Genomic DNA, 22,467 nt, shown 5'->3' with positions numbered 1-22,467 from the left:
CATAAAAATTTAGGTTATTGCTATTTATTGCGCTATTTCTATAAAGCGGCACGACACGAGAACCTTCTCATCGTTTCCACCTACCACCGGATCGCGTTTCCGGTAGATTCTGCGAAGCACGGCTCTTGCTAGGGTTCGTGTTAGCAACATTGTCAGGTTTGAGTCCCGTGAGTTCACCTACTAATTCGGCGAATCTAAAATAAACCCTCGAGCTTACTAGAATAGGTAGGAAAAAAAAGCTGTTTATATTTAGTTCTTTATGAGGCGAAGATATACCGTGGGTTCGCGTTATTTGGTATTGTTGATACTCCTACATTATCTACATGGTCTGGTCTCCAGAATTCGATAGCATAACAAAGTACATCCACTGTGCTGTGTCTACGTAACGTGACTAAAATTAGCTTTTTTTCGTAATAATCAATTATAGTTTTTTTATAATTAGTTATCATAAAAATCATAAATATGCAGGAACTCATTTTCAAAACAAAATGGCGACGTATAACGGATAATGTTTAGTTTATAAAAAATATTCACAAATATACACTGACTTCGTAAAGTGATTTAAGTCGTAAGAAATAAATACAGGGTCTTTTGTCGATTGAATAATAGTCTCGATGAAATGCAATCATTGTAAAATCGTTTTGATGACTTCTTAATGCCGCTGTTGCCATAAATTAAATATGAATCGCGCGCTCATATTGTGTGGCCAGGGTAGGGCTTTCTTACATCTTCTTCTACCCATTACATGACGAAGTGCGAAGTGCGTCTTCATCTAAAGAATCTCTTCCGGTGAATGTATAACGGTAATTGTATTTTGTATTACGGCCTCATACGTATAACGTATTGATTCGATTACCCTGATTCGTCTATTTCATAAAGGCCTATCACGGTATGAAGTCAGTTTTTAATTTTTATTTATTAGATTTAAGGTAAACGGGTCTGTATATAGTAGGTAATTAAGTAAAATTATTACTGTAAGGACATTTTTATATTTCTAAGTTGAATAAATTATTTGAGCCTTTTGATTATTTTTTTTTATCTATTTCAATAATGATTACTTTTTTGACTCCATTGACACATCGATATATTACCACTCGATGCCATTGACACACTATGCATTGATATAGCAACCTCAACACTGCATTCACTGAAGTATAGGTATATATGCATGCAATGAACTGTGTTTTACCAAAGCATACATTCGCTGCCTGTAATTGTGTTAGTATTTAGTGTGAGATTAATGTATCTGCTAATTACATAGCAAGGTTCTTTTACTGCATCAGATAGATGATGACCCAACCTTGCGTTAGTGGAATTCATAGACGCTGCTCTTTTGGACACGAGATGGAGACACTGCGTACTGATGGATCAGTTATAGCAGACTGGATAGATAGATTAAATTTTGGGGGCGCGGCAAAAGCAAATTGAACAGTGGATTTATTTATTTGGCTTTGTAGACAGACCGGAGTGTGGACCACACTTTTGGTGTCAGCACAATACAAGGTTGCTAAAGCAGCTGAGCTAGTAGGGGATTTTTCAACATAATTAGTGATGTTCCTAAACATCCGATATTGACCAGAGTAAAGTTTAGACTTTCAAAAAATATGCTAAATAAAGGACACGACAAATAAAAACGCGCCTGTTACAAAAAAGTGGTGCTTATGAAGCTTGGTGCACGTGAAAGAAGTGAAACTTCTTTTGCGGTGTATAGTATTGTGGTTTTCTTAATTTTTCATCCTTAAATCAAATTTCTCTTGTAATAGGTAATGCTGTGTATAAGAGAAAAGATCTAGTTCGCTTTGTCCTTTCCCTCTCTCCACGGTCGAGTGGTTCGCGAGACGCTCTGTCTATTTTCTCACTCTCGCACCTCCTAAATTGTATTTTTCTCTCTAGCGGTAACGAATCTGTCGTGAACTAAATTTTGCTCTCAACGTGCCTTAAGAAGTTTCACTTCAAAAATACGATAAATTTATTCTGAGGAAAAAAGGGAGCGCTTTAATTGTAGTGAATGATTTTAAAGGATCAAACCCAGTTAGTCTATCTGGTGTCCTATAGCCATTGGCTGTCTCTTGACTTGTAATGAGTAGCTTTATCCTGTAGCCCCTGATTTTGGTTTAAATTAACTAACAGTAATTATAAGTCCGCCGGGTGGGTACAACCATCCTACTTATTCCTGACTCGTATTCATGATTTTTGACTTGGATGATGGTAGTTTCATAGTGAGACAATGAGTGACTTGGTGATGAATTCTGCCCATACGTAAAGGTACAAAATTAAGTAGTATTTAATGGTAGGCAGCGGCTTGGCTTTGCCCCTAGCATTGCCGACGTCCATGAGTGACGGTGACCACTTACCATCAGGTGGGCCGTATGCTCGTCTGCCTACAAAGGCAATAAAAAAAGGTACGATATTTTTTTTCCATTAACGAAATAGCAATGCAAATATTTATTTAAGTTTTGACGATAATACGATTATTAAGATAATACGATTATCTTGAAGTATTAGATCAAGTGTCCAAGTTTTCCATGCTTTTTTGAATATACCAACACCCTGCCTATTTCTGCCGTGAAGCAGTAATGCGTTTTGGTTTGAAGGGTGGGGCAGCCGTTGTAACTATAATTGAGACCTTAGAACTTATATCTCAAGGTGGGTGGCGCATTTACGTTGTAGATGTCTATGGGCTCCAGTAACCACTTAACACCAGGTGGGCTGTGAGCTCGCCCACTCATCTAAGCAATAAAAAAAAAATACACACTATTATTCTCTTGATTTGGGTCTATATATGTAACGCAATCTATCAACAACTTCAAGACTTGAGAACTGGTCGTTCAAAACAATCGATTATCTTGAAAGTTCGCACACACAAGAAACGATGTACAGATATGTAGATTGGTATATTGTATAATGTAGTTTGGTTATTTTCACATTAAGTAAATAAATAAATAATAATAAATAAATAAATAAATATGTATGTATGTACCTAGTCAGGTCATAAATTCTGTCACATGTTTAATGTAAAATAATTGAAACAAGTTTATTCATTATGTAACCATTCATATACCAAAATGAACTTAACAAAACATAGATTCTTATGACACTAAAGTTTATTCAAAATGACCTCCGTGATTTTGAATACAGGCCTTCAATCTGCGCGGCCAGTCTCTATCGCAGCACGAACGAGGTCCATGTCAATATCGGCGGCTGCCTTAATCAAGGATGTCTTGAGTTACTCCAAATTGGGATGAGGCTTTGAGCACGCCTTTTCCTCCAAGTGTTGCCATATCTTGTAATCTAACGGATTCAAATCTGGACTGGAGGAGGGCCAGTCTTCGTGCCGGATGAAGTCGATTTCACGCGCCGCCAGCCAGTCTTGTGTGCTCTTTGCTCTATGAGCTGGCGCCGAATCTTGTTGGAATACCCAGTGCCTGTTATTGAACATGGTATGAGAAACAGGTTCCACAAGGTTCGTCAGGACTGTATTTTGATACACAACTGCATTCGTTTTTACACCTTTCTCACAAAAATGTACCTCTGTTAAGCCCCAATAAGAAACTCCCAACCATACCATGAGCGAGGATGGAAAATGATCTCGTTGGACACACGGAATACGGTTGCTTGCTTCGTCACTACTGTGTGCGTACACCTTATCATTTTGTTTGTTGTAGCTCTCTTCTACGGTAAAAAATTTTTCATCCGAAAAAAGAATTTCCCGATATTTTTTTCCCGCGTACCGCTTCAACAAAGCGCGGCATCTCTTCAGTCTCAGGTCCATTAGACGAGCATTCAAACGATGTCCTGTTTTTCTTCGATATGCCCGAAGCCCTAAGTCTTCATTTAACACCCTTTTCACCGTGTTTCTGCTTAACCCCATCTGAAGGGCCAACAGTTTCTGCTTACGTTTGGGATTTCTTTGAATTCGCGCCTTCACAGCTTTTATCACTGCTGAAATCCTAACAGACCGAGGGCGACCACTTCTTGACCTGTCATCTACACTAGAGTCTTCATTGTATCGTTTGATGGTACGATAAACGAATCTTTTGGTTATATTAAAATTTTTCAGTATGTTAAAAATTGGAATTGGCGCGTAACCGCAACGATGCAGCGCAATAACTGCAACACGGTCTTCTTTAAGCGTCCACTCCATATTTAAAAATGAGTAAAATTCTAAAAGTATACATTTTTATTTTCATGAACAATTCGAAATTCGAATTCAATAAACTTTTTTGTGGCCAGCATTCTAAAAGAAAAGTTTTTACTGTGTGACAATACTTATGACCTGACTAGTTATATAATTAATTGTCCTAAAATTGTTAGGCTCGAAGTCGTCGTGGCCTAACGGATAAGACGTCCGATGCATTCGTGTTGAGCGATGCACCGATGTTCGAATCTCAGGCGGGTACCAATTTTTATAATGAAATACGTACTCAACAAATGTTCACGATTGACTTCCACGGTGAAGGAATAACATCGTGTAATAAAAATGAAACCCGCAAAAATTATAATTTGCGTAATTACTGGTGGTAGGACCTCTTGTGAGTCCGCGCGGGTGGGTACCACCGCCCTGCTTATTTCTACCGTGAAGCAGTAATGCGTTTCGGTTTGAAGGGTCGGGTAGCCGTTGTAACTATACTGAGACCTTAGAACTTGTATCTCAAGGTGGGTGGCGCATTTACGTTGTGGATGTCTATGGGCTCCAGTAACCACTTAAGACCAGGTGGGCTGTGAGCTCGTCCACCCATCTAAGCAATAAAAAAAAAAAAAAACAGCTTCAAAAAAGATAATTTAAATGATTTACTACTACTATTACCAAAGGATGTTTTTTTTCTTTTTAAATTACAAATGTTTATGGTTTCCCAATATGAGTTTTTTAAGCCGATTGGAAGTCTTATATTTAGATAAGCAAATGAGTATTGTTTTCAGGCTATGTTGAGGTATATTACTATTACTAGCGACCCGCCCTCGCTTCGCTTCGGAAACATTAAAACACATAAAACCAAAACAAAAAAATTAAAAAAAAATTAAAAAAAGTAGCCTATGTTCATCAGGGACAATGTCGGCTTCTAATGGAAATAGAATTTTTCAAATCGGTCCAGTAGTTTCGGAGCCTATTCGAAACAAACAAACAAACAAATCTTTCCTCTTTATAATATTAGTATAGATTAGTTTCGAGTTCTCAATAGCTTATAGCAATGACGCAGTTATTGTAAATTAATTGTGTTATAATGGATAAAGCAATTTAAATTGTAAGGCACCATATAAATTAATTGAAGTATAGTCTGATTAATATTGTTACGCGCTGGGGTTCAGGATAAATAAATTAGAAATAATTTAGAACACTCACAGAACACTTTTCAATCGTAATTCGCTTCTTCCGCTTCGCTTCAGGTGATCCGTTCGCTGTTTCGCTTCGAGTAGATCCGATTACTAACTACCTTCGTATTATCTCTGCAACGCTTATATAGTCCATTCGATATCCCCAAAAATATCGAGAACATTCCTGACAAGTCGAGCAGTTTCGATATGTGTTTTCTGTTGCTATTTGATAATAGATGGCGTTGCACTTCTCAAGCATTCTCGACTTTACTAGTTCTTTTGATATTCGTTTCTCCTATTTGACGACAGATGACGTTGCTCTTACCGACGTAATAATATAATATTGTTAAGACCTTGGTTTGATCTGAATTTTTAATAAAGTAGTGGTGTTAAGTGGTTACCGTCGTCAATGAACCTCAGCAATGCCAGGGATGGAGCCAAGCTGCTGCCTACTGTTAAGAATTCTCCACAAGGCTCGTTTGAAGAAGGAAATGTCATAGCGCTTGGGAAAAACCCCGTAGAGAGGAGCTCACTCCAAAGCCGGATGGTACGTGTCAAAAAAGATCTTTGGAAGCGCACTGTGGATGAGCGCAGTGGTTCTAGGTAATATGGACGAACTCTACTCCGGTGACGGGCGGTGCGATGGTAAAAATGGGATGATGAGATCATCTCAAACAATTCAATGTATACATCACAGTGGCCCCGCAGTAGTCGAAATTTGATTATAATTAATTGGAATTGTAAGTTTGTACACTATTACGATTGTATTATATACTTCTATAATCACAAATTTAATAAACTTATATTACCAAAGACAAACAATATTTAATCAATTCTCAATTTGACAACAGACGTCAAGAACAAAAGTTTGACAATAAATAGTATACACACTATTGACGCACACACGCATGTGCGTCAAATACATGATATGTAGTGTGTGTAATGTTTTCTTTATGGATTTAATGTATCTTTTATGCATTATTTAAAAAAAAATTAGCATTGTGCACTTCTTCTCTATATTTTCTATAAGTGTGGAAAATTTCATACTCCTCCGTCCGCGCAATTTTCGTACAAAGGGATACAAAGTTTCCGCTTCACGTATTAATATACCTATAGATACTGTAGTTAAAGTACTATAGACCACCAGTATTTAATATAATTCCGGAATATATAAATCGTAACAGACGACACTGTATCGCTGGTCAGGAAACCATATCCTACGGGAGGAGTCATGTGCGCGAGTTGATTTCCCAAAGGCACTCATGACTTGTACGATGCTAATGTCAGCTTTCGACGTGCCAGTAATATCTGGAATGTATTTTACGTTCGGTGTTCAAGATTATGTTTTAAACTGTATTGTATTTTCCGAGGGGTAAAGTTAATTACAATGTAAAGTTAACATGTATAACATTTTCTACCAAATAACTACAACAATAATTTCTTCAATCTGTATTTATTCAAAGACTTACATAGCATACGGAGAAATTCGTAATGTGAAATATAGAAGTGAAAAAAATCTACAGGGCTACCGCATTCTTCTTTTCAATTTAAGGTCGAGAGGCGCTGTATATTTCCTTACCGCTCTGCTGTATGATATTCATCTGAATGATCAATCAACCCTAGAGCAGGTTTTTCATCGGAGCTTCCACTAACAGGTCCCGGTTTTGGTTCCAATCCTGTTGCGTCTGGTACTTTCTGACCTTTAGAGTTTAATACGCCCAATGCATTTAAAGGCTTCGAGAGAAGATGTGGGTCTTGCAGCGATGAGATCCCGCTGTTAAGTCCCAAAGCTTCCGAGAGATCATTCAGTCCCAGGTCGTCTAGTGAACCACTGGCGCTAGTTAGACCAGGTATCAGCCCGGCATGATCTGCAGACTGGCCAGTCCTAAGACCTAAGGTACTTAGAGCTCCACTGACAGGTTTGTCTCCGATGATTCCCAAAGGTTTATTCAGTATATCCAGCGGTTTGTTATTCAATACGGGCAATGGGCTGCTCAGGACATTGGAAAGAAGCCCCGGAGTTAATGGAGCAGAGTAAACAAAGGCTACCCCGATAATCACCAACAATATCTGAAACAGAAAGCATACAGAATGTAAAGAAAGAAGATACCAAGCTATTGTTTTTTATAGTCATTAGTTTATACAAGCGACTCTCACGATGAAGGAAGGACATCTAATAAGATAGAACAACTGTTAGTAGGAATAGTAAGCCCACACGGGTAGGTAATATCACTCTTAGTAATGCCGCTTCTGCCTTTGAAGCGTTGAACGGCTGATATACTATAGAATTGAGAGTTATTGCTGTTCTATGCTCTATGAGTTCCGGCCACTTAAAACTTGGTGGACCATTATCTCTTTCACCCGACTATACTATAAAATACCAAAAGAAAAGCAAGGAATGTAAGATTTTAGTATTTTGTTATTCATGGACTTAACTTGAAGGGTTTCATTACGTCTTGCGGCGTATCTGCTTGAAAGGTCTTGACTCATAATGTCCGATAAACATGATTGATCTGTTTCAAAGAGCACTGACTGCCCTGAACAGATTCACTAGGAACAAAGATATAGCTCCGCTTTGTACCAAACTTTTGTCTTCAAACCGAATATTTAACTGCGCAGTTACAACGCAAAGAACATCGGTAACAGTTTTTACGAAAAACCTTTTCAGTGCCATGTTATTACCACCTGCCTTCGTTTGCGGACCCTTCGAATACAGGGTGCTTATATAGTTCTATATTTTTTATACCAGAAACTAGTCAGCCGCACACATTCTTCAGCTTAAATAAATTAAATAAAAGTAACGCACCTGCTGTGTGAGCGCCATGATGTCCAAGGGACTAATTGACTCACTGGCTGTGTGTGTCAAAGGTAATATAACGAGTGGAAAACCACAGAAATGTATCTTAATTGCGAATGTCATTAATTATAATACAGCAATTAGTGGATGCCATCTTCCAAATAAAATAAAAATTATCAGGAGTTATTTAAAGTTAAATTATTCTGGATTCTGAATGTGAATGAATGTAGATTTCAAAATCAGTTCAGCTTTAGTAGTAAGCCCTAAAGCTTCTGTAAGATAATTTAATTTTGAAGTGCTATCCATGAGATGTCTGTATCTTGGACACACAGACAGAGCTTAAATGTCGTAGGGACTGATAGTGAATCGTGAGCAGCGCGGGTAGGAACCATCCTGTGTGGTTTTGCCTAATAACAACAATGCATCACAAACCGAGGTGCATGGTAGTATCGCAGCAGGAACAAGCAGGGCGGCGGACTTTATATTGACGAACCAATGAAGTTCATTGTATAAAAAATTGAAACGAGCAAAAAATACTTATTACTATGTTTTTTTCCTACCTATTATAGTAGCCTCGAGGGCTTATACTAGATTCACAGAATTAAGTAGTAGATGAACTAACATGGTTCAAACCTGATGACATTGCCAGCAATAGCCCTAGCAAGAGCAGTGTTTCGCAGAATTTACCACCGGATCGGAAACGCGACACACTGAGAAGATCCGGAGGGAAACTCAGTGGGCGATGACTAATTGACTGACTACTAAATAAATAAAAAACTTTACAAAGGTATTTTATACCGACCCTCGGGTATTGAACGCTTTCCCTGGCAAAAAGTTATCCAAATTTTGCAAAAAGCAGAAGTGTTTCAGCGCAGGGTTTGGTGAGTATGGTGCATGGGTTAAAACTTCCAACCCTAGCTCTTGTAGCTTAGAGGTTGATTATTGTGCCGTACGAAGTTGGACACAGTCGTGTAGGGGCAGCGGGAACGAGCGATTAACCAGGGCTGCTAGGAAATTTTGTGATATTAATAATAATAATGATAATAATAATTTGGAACAACTCACACACTGTCATTGGGCCCTAATTTAGGATTTAAGTACACATTAGTAAGATTAGTAAGTTTTCGTTTGGGCAGTTGCCAAGTTGCTGAACCAGGGTGTAAGCAACGTGATGACCATTTATGATTATCAAAAAGAATCCATTTTTAATCACAAGTGAAAATGCCATCGAAAATACCTTCGTTTCTGTGTCTGTTAAGCAATGCAAAATAGTTATATATTTTTTTTAAGCTTGGGCCAAACCTGAGGTTTAACGCGTGCCCGTCGTATTTGGGGTTTGGACGGTCCGTAGATGTTTTGAACCGCGAGCCCAAGGAGGTTTTTAGGGCCTTATCCCTTGAATTCTCTCACCCGACGTCCAATTTCCCTCGGGGTCAGAACCCGAGCAGAGTAAGGCAGTTCCAATGGTTAACACTGCAGCCAAACCCGCAGCGCCGCCCCGATGATGACTTCTGAATATGTTCGTCGCGTTGGCGATTATTCAATTCGTGCGGTACTAACTTAACAAGTTTGCCATGTCAATTTGACGCCAATGGACTAATATTGTTTTATTGCTAATGTTGACCACGGCGGCCACGATAGGAAGGTTATCGTGACAGCCCACTGCTTTTTCAAAGTAGCGTTCTGACACTTCCTTAAGATATTTACGTATTGGTTCTAAATTTAGGCTGTCGCGAATGTATACAATTTTTGTGGAGTGTCACCTTGTTACGAAGGGACAAGCTACTTCGCTTGCAAATCATGTTGTGACAGGCTTTGTTGAATGCCTTCACGATGTTGAAGAAGAGGACTCCCGTGGGGACGGGCTTACTTCTATTTAGTTCCTAGTAAGGTGTGCTCCATGAGGCGATTTACTTGTTGGATGTATGAAGGCTTGGCGAAGAAACAAAACTGTTCGTCGATCAGGATGCCTTTCGAGGTAGCACAGTTCCAGAGGTGTTTATTTGTCAGACATTCCTATAATTTGTTTATGCTGGGAGAAGATTGATCGTACGGTAGATCACGTATTTCTTTGCAGTTTTTCCAGGATTAAGTTCGCGGTGCTCCTTCAGTGTATTTGTATGGTAGCCTATGTGCTCCTATTAAAAATAGAAAAAACAACGTCTATCCACAACCTGTCTACAAAGAATATTGCGGTATTTTGGTCATGTTGCACGCAAGGATACCAACAATTTGGAATGCCTTGTGGTGACCGGTAAAGTAGAGAGAAAAAGGCCTAGGGGTAGAGGTCCCAAACGATGGTCGGATCTAATAGCGGAAGAACTGGGGGTACCGGTCAGCGATGCACTCCACCAGGCTACCAAACGGGATCGATGTAGACAGCTGGTTGACGGAATCAAACGGAGTCACGATCCTGAGCAGTGAGGGAACAATCGAAGAGAGAGAGAGATATGCTCTTATTGGAGTTAGCAGATAGGATACGGTGGTCTCTGTGTGCGGTTTTATTTGTATATTGTACGCGAAGTTGCGCGTTCTCTTTTCCTGTCGACATGACCTTCTACTATTTGCTTTTCGAAGTTGTCGTGCTTGCAATATAATATGGGTAATCAATATTTAAATGTACATAATCTATATATATAAAAATGAAGCCCGTTTTCTGTTGTCACGACATAACATGAAAACGGCTTGACCGATTTGGCTTATTTTTTTTTTTGTAGTTTTCTAATACTCTGTACAAGGTTCTTACGGAAACAAATATTAAGAAAATCTCTTAGAAATATTGAAAAATATACATTTAATTTTGCATATTTATTTGTGAACTATTCCACGCGGACGAAGTCGTGGGCAAAAGCTAGTTAAGATATAGATCTCAAGTTTCAAGGTGGGTGGTTTAATTCACGTTGTGCTGTCTACGGGTTCTGCTAACCACTTAAAACCAGACGGGTCGTCAGCACGTTCATCCGTCTTAACAATATTACATTTATTTTATTTTTAATCTACAAAGCATGAGTAAGTGGTGCAAGTCGGTCGGCCTCCCGGAAGCGATTGTGGGCGAAATATATTATCTTTTTATAAATTTAGTAGCCGTACTCGCCCGCTGCCCGCTGGATATTTAAAATTAACATTATTATTTATTGTCATTATTATTAGGGAGTCCAACACTCATATAAATATTAGCCTATCCATTAAGTACGTTTAATTTCTACATGGATACCAAGTTTCAAGTCAATCGGACGCATGGTTCAGTAGTTATAACGGAACATCCGTAAAAACCACTGTAGATTTATATATTAGTGTTTGATGCCTTTGATTTTTTTTCAGTGTCTTTTATGCGTTTCTCCTTTGCATCCGGATGAGTTTTGTGTCCGATTTTTGGCGACTCAAAACACGTCTGACGTACTGAGATTACTATCAGCGTATCAGGCGGCGCGCTACTCGCCTGTGTACTACTCGCCCTCTAGCTGTGTGTTATTTCCTATGGTCGACTCGTCATTAATAAAGAATATACCTATAAAAAACCTACTTTAGTATCAAAATTAAGACTAAAAACTAATAACATAATTAACATTAAATGTAAAGTTAATGTACATACAACACTTTGTACCAAATAATTACAACAATAATTTCTGTAATCTGTATTTATTCAATGAATTGCATAGTATTCAGGGAAACTTATGATGTGCGCGAAAGTCCGAATTTCTTCAGTGTACTTCTTCATGGAACTTCTCAATTTGAGGTCGGCAGGTGCTGCCTATCCAGACGGATTCAAAGAATTCGGAAGTATATGTGCGTGATGCTGCGATGAAGCCGCATTGTTAAGGCCCAATTCCTCCAGTGCACCATTGAAGCTGTTTAGGTCAGGTACCAGCCCGGCATGATTTACAGATCGGGCAGTCCTAAGACCTAAAGTATTTAGAGCTCCACTGACAGGTTTGTCTCCGAGGATTCCCAAAGGATTATTCAGTACATTGAGCGGTTGTGATCCACTGTATCCGATGGGCTGGTCAGCACATTAGGAAGGAGTCCCGAAGTCAATGGAGCAGAGTAAACAAAGGTTACGCCGATAATCACTAACCATATCTAAAACAGAATAAATACAGAGTTAGGAATGTAAAGAAAGAATATACCTTGACCAACAGCTACAGCAACTATTTGAAGTGGCTGATAGACGTTTTTTTATTGCCTATATGGACGATCTTACGGCCCACTTGGTGTTATGTGCACCAAACTAATTTTTTATAGTCATCAATGTATACAAGCGACTCTAGTGATAAAGGAATGTCATCGCGTAATTAGATCAAACCCGCGAAATGCCCAATTACGCGGTGCTCGCAAACATAGCTAGCAATCATACTGTAGGAACGTATGAAAAGAGTGTGAAACAGAACGTTAAGACGTGAATGAGAGAAAACGGAAAGGGAAAAGTGAATGACAGACAGGATGACAGAGAAAAGGAAGACGAGGAAGACGGTTAAAAAATGAGCAAGGCGTAATAAAAGTGTTAAATATTTTTTAATTATTATTATAACAAAAGATTTTGAAACCGTGGAAGTTTTATTTGATGCGTTGTGATTCCTATTCTACATTACTTGTGGCGTTGTGTATCTAAGCGCAGTATTGTCTACATCGTTCACGACACAAAGTAAACTCGCGTCAAAGGGAAATACTCCACATTCGACGTCAGTTGAGACTATGACCTCGGGCTGCAGAAGAATGGCAACTTTCACGCCGTAGCGCTGATCTATTTATCATGCAAGAAAACTACCAGTCCAAAGTTAAAGGAGGGCAACTGCTGGTAGGAATGGTGAGTCCACACGGATAGGTAATGTCACTCTTAGTAATGCCGCCTCTGCTTTTGAAGCGTTGGACAGCCGATATACTATACAATTGAGAGTTAGACTCATGTTCCTGTTTTATGCTCTATGTTATTAGAGTTCCGGTAACCACTTAACCACCACTTGGTGGACCATTAGCTCGTTCAGCCGTCTATGCTATAAAAATACCAAAAGGAAACCAAGGAATGTAAGATTTTAGTATTTTCTTATTCATGGGCTTCTTGAAGGGGTTACCTTCGTCTCGCGGCGTATCTGCTTGAACGTGGTCGTTACTCATAATATCCGATTAACATGCAGATTTGATCGGTTTCAAAGAGCACTGTCTGTCCTGAACAGAATCACTAGGAACAAAAATATAGCTTCGCTTTTTATCAAAACTTTTGTCTTCAAACTAAATATTTAACTGCGCAGTTACAACGCAAAGAACGTTGTAACTATTACATTTAAGAAAAATGTTTTCAGTGATATAATATGTACTACCTCTTGCTTCCGGAGCGTTTCGAATACAGGGTGTTTAGTTACATTTATTTATTTATTTATGTACACAAAAAAAATAAGACATAGTACAGAGTAATAGGAAAATTATGTACAAAGGCACTGCTTATTTCTTTGAGAAATCTCTTCCAGCAGACCTGCGAGAGGATTATGAGAATAATAGTGAGAATTATAATTAAAAGTAATGAGTGTGTGTAGAACAGCTAAAATAACAAATACAACATGAGAATTATAGTAATGCACATACACATAGCAAATATTGTTAAACTTGAATACAAAATATTATAAGTAACACAGTATATACGAAGAGTATAGAACAATGATCATTCGGTTGATGAGAGATAGAATTATTTGACCTTTTATTTAAAAACAAAAACAAAGAACTTATATATTTGTTGGCTTGAGGGTAGATATTATCTTGTTGAACACCAAGTAAAACGATGTCACATTTTGATTCCTGATTTAATCAACAATATGTTATCTTAACAATTCACTTTAACACTTGTCCAACTTTAACCAGTACGTACAACAGTCACTGAATCACACAACGTAACAACGATATAGTAAGTGCACCAGGCAAACGCAGTCCAACGAATGTTCATTTCATTTTTTTTTTTTTTTTTTTTTTTTTTTTCCTACCTAAGCTGAGAGCCTTGAGAGGCTATGTCAGCGTAACCCTAACTTTAGTAGGTGAGCTCACGGGGCTCAAACCTGACGATGTTGCTAACACGAACCCTAGCAAGAGTCGTGCTTCGCAGAATCTACCACCGGATCGGAAACGCGACCCACTGAGAAGATCCGGCGAGAAACTCAGTGGGCTGTGTCTGAGAGTTAATTTACTCGTCGAGCCCTTCGTCGCAAGCGACGGGTTCGACGAGAACGGTGACCGGTGCTTGAATTACCTAAAAGCACCGTTAGTGGATCGGGTGGATCCGAGATGACGTGTTTTGGGCGACGTCGACTGCTTTCCATTCTGTCCGCAGGATCGGGAATGTAGTTACCGGCGGCCACGATGAGAGGGTTCTCGTGTCGTGCCGCTTTATCGAAGTGGCGCATGGACGCCGACTGAAGATACTTACTGATGGACTCTAAGTCCAGGTCGTCATGGAGGTCGACGTTCCTGACGAACCACGGGGCTCCGACGGCTATCCTGCAAAAACGGGATTGAATAATTTGAAATGTTTTTAGGTGTATGCGGGCCGCGTGAGCGAACACTACACTTGCATAGGTCATGACGGGGCGTATGCAAGTTTTGTAGAGTGTCACCTTATTTCTAAGGGACATTTTACTTCGCCTACATATCATCGGGTAGAGACGTCCTAGAATGAAGGCGGCACGATCGCGTACCGTCTTGATGTGGGGGCGGAATGTCATCCTACTGTCGAGGGTGACGCCTAAATATTTGACCTTCGGGGCCCACGGTATGGGCTGGTCGAACATCGTGATTGGGCGAACGGCGGGGGCGGGGGTATTGACGCACCTAGTCGGGAGGGGGATGCTCAGCGTGGTGTTCGGAGGGCGACCCCTTTTGAAGAGCACCGCTGTGCTTTTCGTGGGGTTAATGTCGATGCGCCACTTCCGGAACCACTGTCCCATGGAGGTAGCTGCGGTCTGAAGTCGTCGATGAAGCAACGCCTTCTTCCTACACGAGTAGTAGATGGCGGTGTCATCGGCGAAGAGCGCCAGATGGGTCTCCGGAGACCGGGGTATATCGTTGATATACAAACTGAATAGTAACGGGGAGAGGGCGGAGCCTTGCGGGACTCCGGCTGTGACGTGATGGGGCCGGGAACGCGTTCCCTCGACTCGATATCGGAACGGTTCATTTCAAGGCACGTTCCGCCTTTTTATACTAGCCGGCGCAGCTGGCTTATGAGTCACTTCTGTTGCAGCTGTTGTTTACGAGTTTCGACTCGTACGACACGGCCGGCGCACCTGGCTTGTGTGAGTCACTCCTATTGCACGTGCTATATAACATAAATATCGTTAACGCCGTCACGGCCATACTGACGTGCGCTCGTCCTCGTGCGCGCATTCTTATGGTATGTCTGTGAACAACAAACGTGTTCGTTCATCCTGACATTAACGGATGCAACTTAAAACGTTGTCTATGATATTAACAATCTAGTACGGTTCGGTTCGCATAATTCTTCAGAAAATCCTATACTGGCTATAAATAACCTTCAGACTGCTTACATACCTGGGCCAGTTCATTTAAATCTCTTCAGGTATGTAAGTATGTCCCTTTTAACTTAGACCGGAATTGTTATCCCTTCAGTTTTTCGAACTGGACCGGATAATGCTAGACCGAATCGCAATCCCTGTAGCTAATTGTTGTGGCTAATCTGGATGAAAATCCCTATAGCTAAGCCATTGGACCGGACAGACCCTTCAATGACTTCACACTTTCTTTTTTTTTTTTTTTTTCTTTTTTTTTTGCTAGTCCGGATTAACATCTCTCTAGCCACATACAATTCTCTTTCTTTTTTCTTTTTTTTTAATCTGCGTGTACGGTAGCGTTTGTTGAAACATTTCTTAAACCAGAACATTTATACGGAATTTCTTCAGAAATAGTGCGAGACCGACCATCGTTTTCTACATTTCCAACACGTGCATCTGAGGTGCCTGAGCTTACAGACATTGTATCACTACCCACAGACTATGTTTGCTGTATCGCTATTTGCGGACAAAAATGTCGCTTCTATTGTCAGTGATAGAGTCGTCATCATTAAGATCAGTTTCATGAACAAGATTAATTAACCCATCTGTGTACGCCGTCACGTCATCGTCACTATAATTTTCAGAAATTTCTAGTAGGCCTGACGGGCCTCGAGGTATTTCACGTAAGTTTTCATGGGGAAATTTGTACACTCTATTAGAACTATTTACATGTCTCAATTTATACCTATCGTTTTCCAAAACTGCAGTAATGTTGAAGGGACCTTTACATTTTCGGTCAACTTACGAAAACAAAATCCCCAGCGGAAAAGAGGTTGACTTTAGCTTTGCCTCGACTAAACCAAGCTTCTGTTTGTGCCCTTTTTTTTTATGTTTTCGCCGGTCTTCGACCGTGCTAAATCAAGATCTAATCTAGAGGGATTATCACTCTGTTGAAACTTTAAGATATTTCAAGTGAACTACCCTGAACGGCAAACGTCTACTCTATTGGAGTAAACCCTGTTACTCGACAACGTGCACTATTAAGGGCGAGTTGAATATCCCCTAAGTGCTCTTACCATCATGATTGGGTCTAAGTTACTTTCAGATCAAAGAGTGACTTGTTCATGAAACCGCTTACCATTGAATAAATTACTATGACTTTGTTTTATAAGACTACATTCTGACCCTGAATGGAACATAAAGGGGAAGCCAAAACCACTTATCTGTAACACACTGAAGCTCTGGAACACACGTTGACGTCTCTGGTTGCACCTGCCACAGCACCTGGAGCAGTGTCCGTTTTTCTTCTTGTAGAGCATGGAACACCCAGAAGCTACATGACTCGCATCACCGCACACGTAACAGCTGACTTGCAGGCGAGAGCCGGGCGCCCACGGATGAGGAGGTTGTTCAGGTTTTGCTGGAATATCGAAAAAAGTTTGAGAGCAGTATCTGTCGCAACACCCTTCGGCACGATGCCCAGGTTTTCCGCAGAAATGGCAGCTTCCACGAAAAAAAACTTCGAGAGCGTTTTGGTTCTTTATCAGGATCTTCGTTTTTTCTTTTGAGGGTAAAGCCACGTAATGTGTGAAATAGACGATTTTTTGTGGTAATAACGACAGAGTTCAATTCCCGACGGATTCTTTCATCACACTGCGACAGTATTGATATAACAAATCCGGTGGCTATTTGTTCTGGCACATTAGCGTCGGGAATCTTCTTTATAAGTTGCCATAGCCGGATACCGGCTTCAGCTGGTCCCTTTTTGCTTTCCATTTCAAATTTAATAACCAGGTCGAAGTGGTCTTGCATCATTAGATAATTTTGTCAGCATCTCTTTAATAGTAGGCCAGGATATCTTACCAGGCTGTATTTTTGCGAGGCAAGTAGCAGCTCGAGCCTTAAGCGAATGTGTGAGAGTCAAAATTAAATCGACACCATCCAATACTTCAACTACTTTAAACGGCCCTTTAAACTTCGTATCTAATTTCGTTTGATTATGCTCTTCGTATTAATGTGTGGACGAGCTCACAGCCCACCTTGTGTTAAGTGGTTACCATAGACATCCACAGCGTAAACGCACCACACACCTTGAGATAGAAGTTCTAAGGTCTCAGTATAGTTACAACCGCTGCCCCACCCTTCAAACCGAAATACACCACTGCTTCACGGCAGAAATAGGCAGGGTGATGGTACCCGTGCGGTCGATGGCACTATACGGAGCACCCGTCTGGTGCCACGTCCTTACCCACGAGAACGTCGCCGCGCTGCGACGCCGGCAGCGCGCGATCGCAGTCAGAGTTATTCAATGATACCTCACAGTCTCCTACGAGGCGGCGCGCCCTAGCGCAAGTGCAGCCGGAGCGCGGGGGCTCCAATATCGGCAGTCTGTGCTGGAGGCGTGGTCTCGTAGTTTGGCGGACCCGTCGGCCGGCCTCCGTACCGTCGAGGCGATCTGCCCGGTTCTCGCGGACTGGGTGGGCCGCGACCGCGGAAGTCTCACCTCCGGCTACCTGTGCAGACTCACAAGACATTTTACCACCATGCAAACTTCTTACCGCAACAAATCTTACCAGCCACCACGCAAACTACAATTTTACGGGTTCCACCTCTCTTACACGATGTTACTCCCACACTGAGGAAGCCAACCGCGAACACATGTCAAGCACGCACAAGCACGCACTTCACCGGAAAAACCTGCATCCGCCAGCGGAACCCGAACACCGCCGCATCGCCAGACACGAACGCACCGGACGTCTTATCTTACAAGTCACGACGACTTCAGATGTGTCAATTTTTCTTCCCCACGGAAACTTGCTTGCTTTCTTGTTTGCTTGCTTGCTGGAGCCCGAAGTCATCGAACGTGTAGTGTTATTGGTATTGAATCGAGTAGATTCTAAAATTTCAGCGACAATTCACAGTCTCATGTCCTGGTTTACTGTACTAGTGCCATGTAACTCTAGCAGTAGTCATTGGCTTAAAAACGATTCGTGTCGGAACTACCCACTCGTCATGACAGATCCATTATTGCGATCGAAGTTTCACTTGAGATTTGCACTTGCCTTAATTTCTTGCAATAGCTTGTTACGTGTTGTATTTCCGTTAGTAAATGCCATGTGATGAAGTCGACAGTCAAACTGGGCAACATGAGCCAGAACGTAAGATGTGACGATTTCTTCGTGGCTCAGATCTTCCATCGAGGTAACAGAGACGTTATTACACGACTTACGTATGCTGCATTCACGCTCTTGTGGCGTACCACTACTAGTATTCTGATCTGCATCATGTTTTTTTGCTGTACTTCGAACATGTTCAAACACGTCACGCCAGTGAGAGTAGAGTCCTGATCCCACTTCTGATGTTGGCTTGAGGGTAGATATTATCTTGTTGAACACCAAGTAAAACGATGTCACATTTTGATTCCTGATTTAATCAACAATATGTTATCTTAACAATTCACTTTAACACTTGTCCAACTTTAACCAGTACGTACAACAGTCACTGAATCACACAACGTAACAACGATATAGTAAGTGCACCAGGCAAACGCAGTCCAACGAATGTTCATTTCAAGGCACGTTCCGCCTTTTTATACTAGCCGGCGCAGCTGGCTTATGAGTCACTTCTGTTGCAGCTGTTGTTTACGAGTTTCGACTCGTACGACACGGCCGGCGCACCTGGCTTGTGTGAGTCACTCCTATTGCACGTGCTATATAACATAAATATCGTTAACGCCGTCATATTTTTATACCAGAAATTTATTAGTCAGCCGCACACATTTTTTGTTTGAGAATTCAACCCAGATCACCGATGTTTGTGACAATTAGCCAAATGTAACTGTAAAGCTGTAGAAGCGCCATGATGTCGAAGGGACTGATTGATTCACTGACTGTGTGTGTCAAAGCTAATATAGCAAGTGGATAACCACAGGAACGTAATAGTAACTTAATTGCTAATGTCATTACAGTAATAATTAGTGGACGACTTAAATCAAATAAAAAAAGCTGCCAGGAATTATGTAAAATTATTTTGAATTCTGAATGTGAATTAATATACGTTCAGCATTAGCGGTAAGAACTAAAGCTGCTGCAAGATAATTTGAAATGCTATCTATGTAATCTCTGTACCTTCGATACTCAGACAGAGTTTAAATATTATATGCACTGATAGTAGGATCGTGAGCCGCGCTGGTAGGAACCACTTATATTAGGTATAGTTGTAATACTCCACATCACCGGTAATTATTAAAAGTCAAGAATGTATATAGCATTGTAAGTGACGAAGCTATATCGCTGTTCAGGAAACCGAATCCTAAGGAAGGAGTAGTGTGTGTGAGTTGAATTCTCAATGGCACACACAATGTTAGCTTTCGACTTGCTAGTAATATCTGGTTCCCACCCGCGCGGTTCTCGCGGTACTATCAGTGCCTACGATATTTAAGCTCTATCTGAGTATCGAAGCTACAGAACCCACATGGATAAAATTTCAAGTTATCTTGTACCATCTTTAGGTTTTACCGCTGATGCTGAACTGATTTTGCAACCTACATTTTCATCAAGAATCCAGAATAATTTAATTTTACATAATTCCTGATAGTTTTTATTTTATTTGGTCCACGCTATCCACTAATTACTGTCTTATAATTAATGACATTCGCAATTAAGATACATTTCTATGGTTTTTCACTCGTTATATTACCTTTGACACACGCAGTCAGTGAGTCAATTAGTCCCTTCGACATCATGGCGTTCACACAGCAGGTGCGTTACCTTTATTTAATTTATTTAGGCTAAAGAATGTGTGCGGTTGACTAGTTTCTGGTATAAAAAACAAACGTGTGGCACTCGGGAACGGCCGCGGTAAAGCTATTTCATAGCATTTTTTACAACTTATGCAATTATAATTAGACAATGATAATTTAATACTAAAACAATAATAAAACAAGACCACGCTTTAATAAACATTAATAAAAGCAAAACATTAACTGTCCCCTTCACACTCATAAGCTAGACCAAGCGAGAGAGAGATGGGCATGCAGTGCGACGTCACGCCACGCGCTTATTCACAAACACTACACAAGCGCAACGTGTGAATGTGTTGAACGCGAGCTACATGGTAGGCGGAGTGAGGTGTGTTAGGTATTTTTCGTTACGGAATTTCATGATTCGTTCGCTGTGTTCAAGGCCTGCGATAAAAGCTATGTAATAGCGTAAAAATATGTAATTAAACACCCTGTATTCGAAGGGTCCGGAAACGAAGGCAGGGGGTAGTGCCATGGCACTTGGCACTGAAAAGGTTTTTCGTAAATTTAACTGTTCTTTGCGTTGTAGCTGCGCAGTTAAATATTTAGTTTGAAGACAAAAGTTTGGTACAAAGCGGAGCTATATTTTTGTTCCTAGTGATTCTGTTCAGGGCAGGCTTGGCTCTGCCCCTGGCATTGCTGAAGTCCATGGGCGACGGTAACCACTCACCATCAGGTGGGCCGTATGCTCGTTTGTGTCTACAAGGGCAATAAAAAAAAAACTCATATAACATTGAGCATAGAACAGGAACATGAGGCTAACTCTCAATTGTAACTATACAATCATCCTCTGCCTTTGAAGCGTTGGACAGCAGACGCAGCAGCAACGGCAGAGGCGGTATTACTAAGAGTGACTTACCATTCCTACCAACAATTGTTCTTCTCTTTTAGGCCTCAGGTCATAGTCTCAACTGACATCGAATGTGGAGTATCTTTCCTTTTGACGCGAGTTTACCTTGCGCCGTGAATGATGTAGACAATACTGCGCTCAGAGCAGACAACGCCATCACTAATGCTTGCAAATACCGCGTAATTGGGCATGTGGCGGCAGCCATCACAGAACACAAGATATTTGACAGATGCCTGAATCTCGCTTACGACATTTTCAAGATAAGCTTGCATATATACAAGTTCTGAACAACAACATTCGGACCGTCGGTCTACCGAGCAATATCACCCGCTCGGTGGAAGATCTTCCCTTTGTCGTATACCTACAGGCATTTCACGGGTCTGATCTTATTACGCGATGTTATTCCTTAAATCATGAGAGTCGCTTGTATACATTGATGACCATAAATAAAATAGTTTGGTATATTATTTCTTTACATTTCTAACTGTGTATTCATTATGTTTCAGATATTGTTGATGATTATCGGCGTAGCCTTTGTTTACTCTGCTCCATTGACTTCGGGGCTCATTCCTAATATTTTGACCAGCCCATTGCACGTATTGACTAGCAAACCGCTAGATATACTGGATAATCCTTTGAGAATCTTCGGAGATAAACCTGTCAGTGGAGGTCTAAAAACTTTAGGACTGCCCGGTCTGTAGATCATGTCGGGCTGGTAATTCATTGAATATGTAATTCGCTGAATAAATACAGTTAAATTTTTTTTGTTGTGATTATTTGGTAGAAAGTGTTGGACTTTAATTTTACGTTAAATATTAATAATGTTCTTACTTTTTAGTTTTTAGTGTTAATTTTGGCACTAAAATAGTTTTTTTATAAATATATTGTAAATCATGAAAATAAGATACAGCTAGAGAGCACAATCGAGTTTCCTCCTAACTTATACGCTAATTTTACTGCATCAGACATTCTTTGAGTTGCCAAAAATCTCTATTCAACTGGATACAACCAGAGAATGCATAAGAAGGGTAGAAAAAAAGTTCATAAATTTTTAAATATGTCGGAGACGGCCGTTAGTTTGGTAGCTAAACGAAACGCAGAACGATTCTAGAGAGATGGCAGCACGATTTAATTAATATATAAATAAATAAATAAATATTTACTAACAATCACGCCACGTTAACTGGTCCCGTGGTAAGTTCGTAAAGAACTTGTG

At 40.5% G+C, this 22,467-nt stretch overlaps 2 protein-coding genes across 2 annotated transcripts; one reads left to right on the top strand and one right to left on the bottom strand.

Moving 5' to 3' along the window:
- Positions 1–6,758: 6,758 nt before the first annotated feature.
- LOC114246324 (uncharacterized) lies at positions 6,759–8,233 on the bottom strand. Its single transcript, XM_089733798.1, has 2 exons — positions 8,120–8,233; positions 6,759–7,383 (listed from the first exon to the last, which is right to left on the bottom strand). Exons 1-2 carry the CDS (start codon positions 8,231–8,233, stop codon positions 6,889–6,891), a joined length of 609 nt encoding a protein of 202 aa, XP_089589924.1. The 3' UTR covers positions 6,759–6,888.
- A 12,003-nt stretch (positions 8,234–20,236) lies between these two features.
- LOC149501191 (uncharacterized) lies at positions 20,237–22,013 on the top strand. Its single transcript, XM_089733508.1, has 2 exons — positions 20,237–20,360; positions 21,758–22,013. Exons 1-2 carry the CDS (start codon positions 20,247–20,249, stop codon positions 21,950–21,952), a joined length of 309 nt encoding a protein of 102 aa, XP_089589634.1. The 5' UTR covers positions 20,237–20,246; the 3' UTR covers positions 21,953–22,013.
- The last annotated feature ends 454 nt before the right edge of the window (positions 22,014–22,467 follow it).

The sequence above is a fragment of the Bombyx mandarina genome, chromosome 16 (genome assembly GCF_030267445.1).
Source record: "Bombyx mandarina strain Sakado chromosome 16, ASM3026744v2".
Taxonomy (NCBI): Eukaryota; Metazoa; Arthropoda; class Insecta; order Lepidoptera; family Bombycidae; genus Bombyx; species Bombyx mandarina.
The sequence above is the reverse complement of the archived record's forward strand: the minus strand, read 5'-3'. Positions and strand labels throughout refer to the sequence as shown.

Bases quoted from the DNA above. Each gene is read 5' to 3' on its own strand.
- LOC114246324 (XM_089733798.1), bottom strand. From the start codon at position 8,233: ATGACATTCGCAATTAAGATACATTTCTGTGGTTTTCCACTCGTTATA. The intron at 7,384-8,119 runs GTGCGTTACTTT...TTTCTGTTTCAG, and splicing joins TCATGGCGCTCACACAGCAG to ATATTGTTGGTGATTATCGG.
- LOC149501191 (XM_089733508.1), top strand. From the start codon at position 20,247: ATGACATTCGCAATTAAGATACATTTCTATGGTTTTTCACTCGTTATA. The intron at 20,361-21,757 runs GTGCGTTACCTT...ATTATGTTTCAG, and splicing joins TCATGGCGTTCACACAGCAG to ATATTGTTGATGATTATCGG.